At 36.3% G+C, this 14,705-nt stretch overlaps 1 protein-coding gene across 1 annotated transcript in view; it reads right to left on the minus strand.

Moving 5' to 3' along the window:
• The window catches only part of ANKRD31 (ankyrin repeat domain 31), a 268,129-nt gene that overhangs the window by 218,020 nt on the left and 35,404 nt on the right, over positions 1-14,705 (minus strand). The window contains exon 4 of the mRNA XM_042781319.1: positions 250-290. Coding sequence (XP_042637253.1) covers positions 250-290 — 41 coding nt within the window. The remainder of the gene's footprint in view (positions 1-249; positions 291-14,705) is intronic.

The raw sequence follows: 14,705 nt of genomic DNA on the forward strand, positions 1-14,705 counted from the left end.
AGGCAAAGAGTCAACTTATCGTAAAATGACTCATTCTTTCTTATGAAATTAAACTTATCAAAAATGCTTATAAAATAACACATATTTATGCTGCTTAAGGGGCAAGTACTCAACAAAATAAATAGTAAATTCTAAATAATAATGATTAATAATAAATAACAAACTTTTAAGAAAAGAAAATGAAGGCTCATTTTAGGTAAGTAACATAACAAAGAATACTCATATAAATTCAAAACTTAGCATACTTACTGTAACAGGGCTTCATTTTGTTTCATTCCAAGTTGAGATTGCTGGAAAGAAAAATAATTTTTTCTAACTGGTAAATATAAACTCAAAGAAACAAGCTAAAAATTCAACATTTAAGATCAGTCTTATGTTATTCTTAATTTCTTTCTATAAAAGAATCTGTGGAACTTAAATGGATAAAAAAGAGGAAGATTCTCAATGAGATAGAATGACACAGGTCTGCAACAATGGGCTCAAACAAACCAACAACTGTGAGGATAGGACCAGGCAGTATTTTGTTCTGTTATACTCAGGGTTGCTATGAGTCAGATCTGACTCAACAGAACCTACCGATAAGAACAACAAATGGAGAGAACGGGAAGAATTCTTTTCCTTATTTTGATTTTAACCCCTCTCCTATTTCATTAATCCATCATGGTTCTGAGAAGCCATTTTTGTCAAGTACTGAGTTATAATACTTCCCCAGAGGGCCAGATATTATAGAAAGTAGAAAAGTGTTATGCTAAATGTTATACTTATTATAAAATAACACTTTTACTAAGTCTTTTTTAATTACACAATACGTTTTACAGGAAGAACATGTAACTTTTTTCTGTAAAGGGCCACAAGGTAAGTATTTTAAGCTTTGTAGGCCCAAAGGCTCCTTAGAAGCGAGACTGGCCAGACTTCATCTCTCCTTCTTTGGTCATGATGTCAGAAAGGACCATTCCTGGAGAAGGATATTATACTTGGTAAAGTAGAAGGTCAGAGAAAAAGGAGAAGACTTCAATAAGAAGGACTGACCCAGTGACTGCAACAGTGGGCTCAAGTATAGCAAGGATTGTGAAGGTGGCAAAGGACCGGGCAGAGTTTTGTTCTGTTGTACATGGGGTCACCATGAGTTGAAGTCAATTTGACGACACCTAACAACAACAGGCCCAAAGGCAAAATTAAGAATATTTTATAGGTACTTATGTAAACAAGTCTGCCAGTTTACTGTACTATGGTGGCATGTGTGTTGCTGTGAGGCTGGAGGCTATGCCACCAGTTTTCTGAATAATAGCAGGATCACACATAGTTGACAGCTTTCAGTGGAACTTCCAGACTAAGACAGACTGGGAAGAAGGATAGGGCCATCCACTTCTGAAAAAACTGGACAATGGAAACCTTATGAGTAGGAGTGAAACACTGTCTGGTATATAGCTGGAAAACTTTTTGAAGCCATGAAATGCTATATGAAAGAATGCTGGAAGATGAGCCCTTCAAGTTGGAAGATATTAAAAATTTGACTGGGGAAGAGCTGCCTCCTCAAAATAAAGGCAACCTTACTGACATGGATGGAGTAAAGTTTTCAGGACCTTCAATTGCTGATGGGGCATGACTCAAAATGGGAAAAAAAGTAGCTGCAAACATTCATTATTAACAGGAACATGGAATGTATGAAATATGAAACTAGGAAAAGTGAAGTTGTCAAAAATGAAGTACAACACATAAAGATCAATATCCTAGGCATTAGTGAGCTGAAATGGACTAGTATTGGCTATTTTGAATCAGACTCATATGGTCTACTGCACTGGGAATGACAAATTTAAAAGGAATGGCTATGCATTCTTTGTCAAAAAGAACATTTTAAGATCTATCCTGAAGCACAATGTTGTCAGTGATAGGATAATATCCATATGCCTAAAACGAAGACCAGCTAATATGACTATCATTCAAATTTATGCACTGACCGCTAAAGCCAAAGATGAAGAAACTGAAGATTTTTACCAACTTCTGCAGTCTGAAATCAACCAAACATGCAATCAAGGTGTGCTGATAATTACTGGTGATTGGAGTAAGAAAGCTGGAAGCAAAGAACCATTGGTAATTGAAAAATATAGCCTTGGTGATATAAATAATGCTGGAGATCGCTTGATAGAATGTTGCACAACTGCCTTATTCATTGCAAATGCCTTTTTTCAAAAATATAAATGGAGACTACACACATGGACCTCATCGGATGAAATACACAGAAATCAAATCAACTACATCTGTGGAAAGAAATGATAGAAAATATCAGTATCATCAGTCAGAATGACATCACAGTGTCTCAGAGACAAGTGACAATCCCAGTTTACACAAAGAAGCAAGATAAAGTAATACAAACAAGGGGCCAGAATACAGAGTGAGAAAACCTCCCTGAGGAAGAAGTGGGATTGGAACTACTTGATAAGGAATTCAATGGAATTTTATTTAGATACCATCAAAGGATCGAGAAACAGATCAAGGAAAACACAGACAAAATCAGGGAAAAAAACTGACAAAATTAAGGAAAACACAGACAAAATTCCAGAACAATTTGAAAAGCAGTAAGAGAACAAACTGACAAAATAAATAAAAAATCAGAAGCAATGCAGAAACAGAAAAGAGGAAATCCAGAAGATTGACACTAAGATTTCAGAAATAGATACCACATTGAAAGAACAAAACAGTAGAACTGAATCATAGAAGACAAAATGAGTGAGATCGAAAAAAAATCTCTCATTACTACTTTCTTAAGGGAGTAATCAGAACAAAAGTTAAAAAAAAAATAAAAATAAAAAAAGAACAAAGCCCAAGATTTATGTGGGACACCAATCACACCTATGTGTAACTAGAATTCCAGAACAGGAAGAGAAAAACAAAACCACTGAGAAAATTGTCCAAGATTTGCTGGAGGAGAACTTCCCTAATATGCTGAAATACAAGAACATATGCATTCGAGAAAATTCAATGAACACTAAACAGGATAGACCTCAAAAGGAAATCAGCAAGGCTTATAATCAAATTTACCAAAACCAAAGACAAAGAAACAATCCTGAAAAGAATCCCAAAAGCAGCATGGAAAAAAAAAAAAAGAAAAGTTACCTACAAAGGGGAACCAATAAGATTAAACTCTGATTTCTCAGTACAAACCATGCAACTGAGGTAGCAGTGGGAAGATGGATATAAACTCTGAAAGAAGAAAAATGCAAAGAAAGAATTATATACCCTGCAAAACTGTCACTCAAATACAGTGGCAAAATTCTGACATTCCCAGATAAACAGAAATTAATAGAATTTGTAAAGACTAGACCAACCTTTACAAGAAATGCTGAAGGGTGTCCTTCAGACACACAATAACCTGTGATTAACAATGATGACAACATAAACCAAACCAGATACACAAGCAGCCAAGTAAAATAAATTACAAGATTCCAAATAGGGAACCAGAGACATCAATTTGTAAATGAGGACAACTACAAACCAGAAGGGGGTAATACACAACGTCATTACAGAACTTTTGAATCAAGAAGAAGTCAAGACTATTTTGACACAGAACTGATTGTTTTAAACTTGGGAGGAAATAATAAATCACAGGGTAACCTCACGGAAAATTAATAAACCTTTTTATCAAAATGACAATGAGGAAAGGCACAAATATTTAGCAAATATAAAAAAATAGCAATGAAGAAAATAATTTTAAAAAATTCATGAACAAAATGAGCTTGGCACATGGACCAAAGAAATCAGCAACACCTCAAAAAAAAATAAAATAAAATAACAAAATGACAGCAATAAATTCATGATTGTCGATAATTACGCTGAATAGATTAAGTGCACTTGTGGTGACATAGTGCCTAAGGCATCTGACCGCTAACCAGAAGGCTGGTGGTTCAAACCTATCAGCCACTCCTCAGAAGGAAGATGGGGCAATCTATTTCCATAGTGATACCACCTCAGAAACCCAAGGAGGGGTTGCTATGAGTTGGCTCATTGCAGTGAGTTTGGTGGGTTTTTTTTTTTTCTTTTTTACCAAGACAGAGAGAGTTGGAGAATGAGTAAGAAGAAATGACCCATCAATATGCTGTCTATAAGAGACACACTTTAGACACAAAGACAAAAACAGACTTAAAATCAAAGGCTGGGGAAAAAAAATGTATCAAGCAAATGGCAATCAAAAAAGAGGAGTGACAATATTAATTTCTGATAAAATTGACTCTAAGACAAAAACCACCCTAAGAGACAAAGAAGGGCTTTATATAAAGATTACAGAATCAATCAAACCGGAGAACATAACCATAATAAATATCTATGCACCCAATAAAAGAGCACCAAATATGTAAAACAAATATTAAAAGAATTGAAAAGACAAATAGATGAGGCTATAATAATAGTTGTTGTTGTTGTTGTTGTTACATGCCATCGAGTCAGCCCTGACTCATAGCGACCCCTCCTTGGGTTTCCGAGACAGTATCACTACGGAAGTAGGATTGCCCAACCTTCCTTCCGAGGAGTGGCTGGTGGGTTTGAACCACAAGCCATCTGGTTAGCAGGCAAGTGTCTTAGCCACTATGCTACCAGAGCTCCCATAATAATAGTAGGAGACTTTAATACACCACTTCCCATGAAAGACAGAACAACTGGAAAGAAACTCAACAAAGTCACAAAAGAACTAAGCAATACAATTAACCAACTTGACCTTATAGACATCTACAGAGCACTTCACCCAACAACAGCACAATATACATTCTTTTCCAGCATACATGAAATATTCTCCAGAAAAGACCATATGTTAGGCCACGAAGCAAGCTTCAACAAATTTTAAAACACTGAAATATATACAGCAAAGCATCTTCTCAGATCACAATGGTATAAAATGAGAAATCAATAAAAGGATGATTAATAGAAAAAGGAAATGCATGGAAACTGAATAACACCCTCCTTAAAAACTACTGGATAACAGAAGAAATTAAAAAGTTCCTTGAATCAAACAAGAATGAAAACACAAGATACCAAAATCTTTGGGACACAGCAAAAGCCATGATCAGAGGGCAATTAATAGCAGTAAATGCACACATCAAAAGATCAATACCTTAACCCAACATATCCAACAATTAGAAAAAGAGCAGCAAAAAAGGTCTATAGTCACCAGAAGAAAAGAAATAATAAAGATTCAAGCAGAAATAAATGAAACAGAAAATAGAAAGACAATTTAAAAAAACAACAAGACTAAAGTTGGTTCTTTGAAAAGATTAATAAAATCAACAAATCACTGGCAAACTTAATGAAGGAAAAGAAGGAGAAGATGCAAATAACATGAATAAGAAATGAAATGGGTGATGCCACAACAAAACCAACCAAAATAAAAAGAATAATATCAGGATACTATGAAGAACTGAACTCCAACAAATTTGAAAAACTAGAAGAGATGGACAGATTTCTAGAAACACACTATATATCTAGACTAACATAGACTGAAGTAAAAAAAAAAGAAAAACTTGACCAGACCCACCACAAAAGAAGAAATTGAACATAAAAATAACCTACCAAGAACAACAAAAAACAGTCCTGACTCAGATGGTTTCACTAGAGAATTCTACCAAACAGTCAGAGAAGAGCTGACACTCATCTTCCTCAAATTGTTCCAGAACAAACAAAAGGATAGAATTCTCCCAAATTCATTATATGAAGCAAGTATAACCCTGATACCATAACCAAGCAGACACCACTAAAAAGGAAAACTACAGACCAATATTCCTCATGAATATAGATGCAAAAATTTTCAACAAAATCCTAGCCAACAGACTCCAATAACATATCAAAAAAAAAAAAAAAAAATAGCACGTCATGACCAAGTGTGGTTCGTACCAGTTATGCAAGGATAGTTCAACATTAGGAAAAAAAAAAATCAATGTAATCCATCACAAAAGTAAAATAAAGGAAAAGAACTACATGATCATATCAATAGATGTAGAAAAGGCATCTGATAATATCCAACACCCATTCCTGATCAAAATTCTCAGAAGAATAGGAATAGAAGGGAAATCCCTCAAAATAATAGAGCATTTATGCAAAACCAACAGTCAACATTATTCACAAAGGAGAAAGACTGAAAATATTACACTTGCAAAAAGGAATTTGGCAAGGATGCCCTCTATCATCATTTCTATTCAACATTATGTTGGAAGCCCTAGCCTGTGCAATAAGGCAAGAAAGGGAAATCAAAGGCATCCAAATTGGTAAGGAAGAAGTTAAACTATCCCTACTTACAGATGATAAGATGTTATACATAGAAAACTCAAGAGACTCAGCAAGAAAACCACAGGAACTAATTGAGAGATTTTCCATAGTGGCAGGATACAAGATCAACATACATAAATTAATTGGATTCCTCCACACCAGCAAAGAGGTCTCTGAAAAGCAAATAAGAAAATCTATATATTTACAATAGCTACCAAAAAGGTAAGATACTTGAGAATAAATCTCACCAGGAACACAAAAGACCTATACAAAGAAAATTGCAAAACACTACTTACGGAAACTGTAAGAGATCTATATAAGTGGAAGAACATACCATGCTCATGCATAGGGAGACTAAACAGTGTGAAAATGTCAATACTAACCAAAGCAATCTATACATTCAATGCAATTCTGATCCATAGTCTATCAACATTCTTTAAAGACATGGAAAAACCAATCACTAATTTTATATGGAAAGGAAAGAGACCTCAGATAAGCAAGGTACTACTGAATGAAGAAGTACAAAGTAGGAGGTCTCACACTCTCTGATCTCAAAACCTACTACACAGCCACAGTACTCAAAACAGCCTGGTATTGGTACAACAACAAACACACAGACCAGTGGTATCAAATTGAGAACCCAGAAACAGAGATTTAACAAAGGGCCAAAATCCATTAAATAGGAGAAGAGATAGATAGTCTTTTTAACAAATGGTGCTGGCAAAACTGGATATCTATTTGTAGAATAATGAAACAAGATCCATACTTCACACCATACACAAAAACTAACTGCAGATAGATTAAAGACTTAAAAGTAAAACCTAAAACTATAAAGTTTATCAAAGAAAAAATAGGGATAAATTTAGGAGCCCTAGCATATGGCATTAATAGACTACAAAACATAAGTGAAAATGCAAAAATATAGGATATAAAGTAGATGACTGGGACCTTCTGAAAATTAAATTCTTACACACATCAAAAGATTTCTCCAAAAGCATAAAAACAGAACCTACAAATTGGGAACAGTATTTGGCAATGGGCTTTCTGAATGTGACTTACCTCAAAGATTTATAGAAAACCTCAACACCTCAACATCAAAAAGACAAACAATACAATTTAAAAATGGGCAAAAGGCATGAAAAGATACTTCACCAAAGAAGTTATTCAGGCAGCCAACAAAGACATGAAGAAATGTGCACAATCATTAGCCATTAGAGACATGCAAATCAAAACAGCAGTAATAGCAAGGTTCAAGAAGACAAAAAATAACAAATGCCGGCGAGGATGTGGAGAGATTAGGACTCTCATACACTGCTGGTGGGACTGTAAAACGATAAAACAATTGAAAAACATATGGTGAGTCCTTGAAAAATTGGAAACAATAGTATCATTTGATATTACTAGGTATATATCCTAAAGTGAGAGCCAGAGCCCAAAAAGATATACACACACCCTTCTTCATCTTAGTGCTATTCACAGTAGCAGAGAGGTGGAAACAACTTAAGTATTCATTAACATAGGAATGGATAACAAAACTGTTACATACACATGATGGAACACTATGCAACACTAAAGAATAATGTGGTATCTGCAAAACACCACATAACTTGGATAAACTTGGAGGACATTATGCTTAATGAAATAAGTCAATCACAGAAATGCAAGCATTTTATGAGTCCACTGTAAAAGTCAAGGAAAGACTTACATACGGAAGGAAACTTACTTCGATGGTTACCAGGGATGGGAGGGGGAGAGAGGGAAAATTGCTAGATAGGTAAGAGTATTGATTTGGGTGAAGGGAAAGGCAATATACCAAAACTGAGTGACCAACACAATAACTCTAGAGAAAAGGAAGACAGAGAGAAGTGCAAAAGAGGTACAGACAACGATAAACACTTTTACATACACAATACTGCATTACAAATACAAACAAACATTAATCTACAGATGGAAACATAGGTAGACAGGCTAAAGTATCAAGCACCAAAAAGAACTGGTTGACATTCAATCATTTCAGGAGGTGGAATATGATCAAGAAGCAATGGTACTGAAGGAATAAGTCAATGCTGCACTGAAGGAATTGGGAAAAACCAAGGTTTCAGGAACTGACAGAATACCCATTGAGATGTTTCAACAAACGGATGCAGCGCTGGAGGCACTTACTCATTTATGCTAGGAAATTTAGAAGACAGCTACCTGGCCAATTGACTGGAAGAGATCGATATTTGATCTCATTCCAAAGAAAGGTGATCCAACAGAATGTGGAAATTACCATGTAATATCATTAACATCAAACACAAGTAAAAGTCTGCTGAAGATAATTTAAAAAAAAAAAAAAGTTGTAGCAGTATATTAACAGGGAACTTTCAGAAATGCAAACTGGATTCAGAAGAGGATATGTAATGAGGGATATCACTGCTGATGTTAGATAGATCTTAGCTGAAATTAAAGAATACAGAAAGGTGTTTACCTGTGTTTTACTGACTATGCAAAGGCATTTAACTGTATGGATCATAACAAATTACAGACAACATTGTGAAGTATGGTAATTCCAGAACACTTAATTGTGCTCATGAGAAACCTGTACATAGACCAAGAGGCAGCTGTTCAAATGAAACAAGAGAATACTGCATGGTTTAAAATCAGGAAGAGACTGTGTCAGGGATGTATCCTTTCACCATAGTTATTCAATCTGTATGCTGAGCAAATAATCAGAGAAGCTGGACTATACTAAGAAGAATGTGGCATCTGGATTGGAAGAAGGGTCATTAACAGCCTGTGATATGTAGATGACACAACCTTTCTTGCTGAAAGTGAAGGTGACTTTAAATACTTAACTGATAAAGATCAAAGACTACAGTCTTCAGCATGGATTACACCTCAAAAGAAAGAAAACAAAAATCCTCATAACTGGACCAATAAGCAACATCATGATAAATGGAGAAAAGATTGAAGTTGTCAAAGATTTCATTTTACTTGGATCCACAATCAACACCCATGCAACAGTCAAGAAATGACACATCATCAGAAGAACTAGATGGTGAGCAACTACCAATCCCAACCACTTGGAAAGGAATCAAAACTGGTGATCCTGGACAGAGTAGGAGGAAAAATGTGGAACAAAATTCAGACACACAAAAATGATCAGAATTACTGGTTGGATAGAGATTGGTGAAACCCCCAAAACTATGACCCCAGGTAATCCTTCAGGCCTGGAACAGGACCTACTTCCGTGGAATAGCTCTCAGTCAAACAGCAGAAAGACCTACAAGCAGAACATCTCCCCCAGGGAGATATACCCACCTCCCTAAGATGATGCACACCCTAGATCAATCAACCATGAGACATCAGCAGGGCAGCATTTGCATAGGGGAAAATCTGGACAGACAGGAATGCATAGATAAGAAGGGCACAGGGAAACAATAATCACAGGGAGGAGATGGGAGGCGAACTTTCTATGGTTGGTGATTATAATTGGGGCCAGGAAACCAAATGTGCATGAATGGTTGTGACTGAAACAAATTTGCTTTGTAAATTTGCACCCACATCACAATAAAACATTAGAAAGAAATCAGATGTCATATCTCACAGGGAAAATCTGCTGGAAAAGACCTTTTTACAGTGTTGAAGAGCAAAGATGTCACTTTGAAGGGCTAAGGTATGCCTAACCCAAGCCATGATATTTTCAATCAACTCATAAGCATGTGAAAGTTGGACAATGAGTAAGGAAGACCAGACAAGAACTGATGCCTTTGAATTGTGGTGTTGGCAAAGAATACTGAATAGATCTTGGATTGCCAGAAGAATGAACAGATCTGTCCTGAAAGAAGTGCAGCTGGAATGCTCCTTAGAAGTGACAATGACCAGACTTTGTCTCACCTACTTTGGTCATGTTATCAGAGGGACTAATCTCTGGAGAAGGATATCATGCTTGGTAAAGTGGAGGGTCAGAGAAAAAGGGGAAGACACTCAATGAGATGGATTAACAACAGTGGCTGCAGCAATGAGCTCAAGCATAGCAAAGACTGTGAGGATGGTACAGGACCAGGCAGTATTTCATTTTGCTGTACACAAGGTTGCTAGGAGTTGGAATTGACTTAATGGCACCTAACAACAACAACAAAGTCCTTCTTTTAGGACATTTAAACTTAAGATCCACTCTATTTTGGTTCCATAAGCTTTCTCCCTGTAGAACTGTCACTGGGAGACTGACTCTTCACCTTCACGTTGCTCATACTGATCCATATATTGCATACGTTGACTTACTTAAATATGGTCAGTCTTTAATTAAATACTCCCAAGAATATTACTCTAGGACTTCTGGAAAGATGGTAGAATAGGCAGACAAGCTACAAAGACTCTGCAACAAGGCAATGAGAAACCAATTGAAACTGATACAAATACTGAACTTAGAAGAGAAGAATAAGGAAGTGGATTAAATATCAATTAGTCGAAGAACTGGAATGAAAACAATGAGTAAGGACAAAAATGGAGCTGCAGACTGCCGGCTGTTCTAAGAGGGCAGCCATTTTGAATATCTGCAAGCACCATGGCCATTTTGAATACATGCAAGTGTCATCCTGACCTGGACAGCAAACTCCACCTGTTAAGGACAACATGGGCAACCACACTGGAGGGTGACAACTAGAAAGGTGCAATATTCCCCTCGTTACTCTTATACCTCATACCCTCTTGGTGAACAGAGGTGTGGTCATCTCTGGCATCCACCCACCTTCTTCACCAGCAGGAATTCTATCCTGGTGTGTGCCCTGCCCCACCCCCCATAGTTTTGTTTTTCTTTGTTTTAAAATTATTCTTTTTGTCTTCCTCCTTTCTTCCTTTTCATTTATTTATTTTCTCTCATTCCCTTCCCTGGTTCTTGTGTATTGTTTTTTTCTCTTCCCCTTTCCTGGTTCCCTTTTTTCTTTCTTTTCTTCTTTTTGTTCTTCCTATCCCTTGTTTTTCCTTTTGAAGCTTATCTACTTTTTCTTTACTATTATTTTACTCTTGTTCTTTTCTCTCATTCCCCCCTCCTCCAATACTGTGGGGTTTTTTCCTCTTTATTATCTTTCTTTTGTCTTTTTAAAGTATATTTTTTTAATTTTTCTTTTCATTTATTGCTTTTTTTTTTTTTGCGATTATTCCTATTTGTTTATGCACTTTTTTATTCTCTTCATTTTTTTCCCCAGAAGATTAATACTAAGGTATCAGAATTCTCTTCCAACTAATATTCGACTGTTTTCTCTGTGGTTTTGTCTCTTCTGTTCTAGAATTTGGATTACCCATAGGTTATTCCTCTTGATGGTATCCCACATGAATTTTAGGCTTTCTTCTTTTTGTTTTGATCTTTTTTCTGATTGGTCCCTTGAAGTGTAGTAAATTACTTAGTATGGCTGTTCTACCCATAAGTCATTGTAAACTCAGTGGTGGAATGAGCAACTCAGGAGCTCCTGATTGTAAATATTATCCACCTGGGTTATTTCTGTTGGGTGTGGCACAACGCAATGTTATGGGAGACTCACTCTTAGGTGCTTAGAATACTGTTGTTATGATTGGTTGGTTTGGCCACTCTGCCAAGCTCAAAAGGAGGCCTCCTGGAGGCAGAACTCTCTATGACTGCTGGTTGAGGAAGACGTGCTGCTGAAAGAGACACACGCTACTGCAAGAGACACATGCTGCTGGGAAAGAGACGCAAGAGACATGTTGCTGAGTAAGACACCAAGGGACATATACTGCTTGGGGAGAGACTGTGAGAGACTTGGCTGAGAGACCGTGGGCTGAGGGATGGTGGGCTGGGAGAGAGACTGAGCATTTTTCCTGAACTTGAATTGTAGCCTGTGGTGCTTCCCTAATAAACCCCATAATCTGTGAGCTCTGTGTGGCCACTGCAGCGAATTATCAAACCTAGGAGAGAGGTGGTGGGTGCTCTGAGAGGAATGGTTGGAGAAAGGGCTGGAGGGAGGCAGCATGTCTGGCCTCGCAGGAATAGGCCCTGGGCTATTGATGGTGATTCTGTCTTGCTCTTGTGGGATTAGAGGAGGTCAGAACATGTGGCCTCCTTGCCTTTTTTGCATCCCTTAACAAAGTAGTATTGCAGTATTTGTCTTCAGTCTCATTGATTCTATCTTCTGTTGATTCAGTTCTAAGCCTTTGCCCATTCAATGTGTTATCTATTTCTGATATCTTAGTATTAATCTTCTGGATTTCTGTTTGTTGTTTTTGTATCATTTCATTTATTCTGTCAATTTTTTTTCTTGTATTGCTTTCCTAAATAATTCTAGGGTTATGCCTCTGTTTTCCCTAATTTTGTCAGTGCTTTCCTTGATCTGTCTCTCAGTCCGTTGATAGTTGTTGTTGTTATGTGCCATTGAGTTGGACCTGACTCATAGCAACCCCTCATTGGGTTGCCGAGGCAGTATCACTATGGAAGTAGACTGCCCAACCTTCCACTGTTGACAGTACCTAAATATAATTCTTTTGAATTCCTTATCAGTGAATTCCAATGCTGCTTCTTCCTCAGGATGTTTTCTGGATTTGTGTCCTGGTCCCTTATATGTACTACTTTATCTTCATTGCTTGGACTGTGATGCTTGGTTGTCTCTGAGACCTTGTGATGTTGTTGTATTTATGTTTTCATTTGTGGTTCTATGTTGGTATTATTTGCCCAGGAATTTTTTTCTTTATTTTGTTTCGATATATCTGTGTGAGGAGGGTTCTATGGTCACATATGAAGATGAAGATATCCATTCAAGAAGTTTGATGAAGCCCAAACAGGATAGACCACGAAAGAAAACTACCAATATCAACATTAAACTCACCAAAACCAAAGACAAAGAAAGAATCCTGAAAGCAGCATGGGAAAAATGAAAAGTTGCCTACAAACAGCAACCAATAAGACTAAGCTCTGATTTCTCAGCAGAAACCATGCAGGTGAGAAGACAATGGAATGATATATATAAAACCCTGAAAGAAAAAAATTACCAACCAAGAATTATATCCCCAGCAAAATTATCTTTCAGATATGATGGTGAAATTAGGACACTTCCAGATAAACAGAAATTAGCAGAATTTGTGAAAACCAGACTAACCTTACAAGAGTTACTAAAAGGAGTCCTTAAGATAAAGAACCATCAACAGCAGACAACAACCGATGATTGATACACATGACAACATAACCCAAAACCAATACAGTTATAGAAGTATTCAAAGTAAAATTAGCTTACAAGACTAGGAACATGGAACTAGGGACATCAATTGGTAAATAAGGACAACTACAAACCAAAAAAAGGGAATAAATAATGTAAGTACAGAACTTTCACACGGTGAGGAAATGAAGACAACTGTGAGATAAAATAGACTGGCCTAAACATGGGAGGAAAACTATAAATAGCAGGGTAACCTCAAAGAAAAATGATAAACTGATGCATCAAAATAAAAAAAAAAAAAGAGAGAAGAAAAATATTTAAAAAACACTAAAACAATAGCAGCAAAGGAAATGATAACAAAATTCATAAATAAAATAAGTTCAGCACAGAAAACTATATAGAACAAAGAAGTCAGCAACACCACACACACACACAAAAAAAACATAATAAAATAACATCAATAAATTCATACTTGTCAATAATTAAACTGAATGCAAATGGACTAAATAAACCACTCAAGAAATGAAGAGCTGCAGAGTGGATAAGAAAACATGACCCATCAATATGCTGTCTACAAGAGACTCACCTTAGACACAAAGACAAAAACAGACTAAAAATCAAAGGTTAGAAAAAGATTTATCAAGAAAATGGCAATCAAAAAAAAGCAGGAGTGGCAATGTTAATTTCTGATAAAATAGACTTTAAGACAAAAATGACCCTAAGAGACAAAGACGGACATTATATAATGATTACAAGATCAATCGAACAAGAGGACATAACTGTAATGAATATCTATGCACCCAATAAAAGAGTCCCAAATATGTAAATCAAACATTAACAGAATTGAAAAGACAAATATATGATGCCACAGTAATAGTAGAAATTTTAATACATTGCTTTCAGTAAAAGATAGAACTGGAAAGAAATGCAACAAAGATAGAGAACTAAGCAATACAATCAACCAATTTGACCTTATAGACATCTACAGAGCACTTAACCCAACAACAGCACAACATACATTCTTTCCAGCATACATGCAACATTCTCCAGGACAGACTACACATTAGGCCACAGAGTAAGCCTCGATAAATTTAAAAACAATGAAACACTGTGCAGCTTCTCCTCAGATCACAATACTATAAAATTAGAAATCAACACTAGGAAGACCAACAGAAAAAGATTAAATGCATAACAGCCTCATTAAAAATGACTGCATAACAGTAGTCAAAACTGCCTGGTATTGGTTCAATGACAGATACATAGACCAATGGAATAGAATTGAGAACCCAGATATAGATCCATCGACCTATA

This window comes from Orycteropus afer, unplaced genomic scaffold, assembly GCF_000298275.1.
Source record: "Orycteropus afer afer isolate SDZICR_OR568_19922 unplaced genomic scaffold, OryAfe1.0 scaffold00104, whole genome shotgun sequence".
Classification (NCBI taxonomy): domain Eukaryota; kingdom Metazoa; phylum Chordata; class Mammalia; order Tubulidentata; family Orycteropodidae; genus Orycteropus; species Orycteropus afer.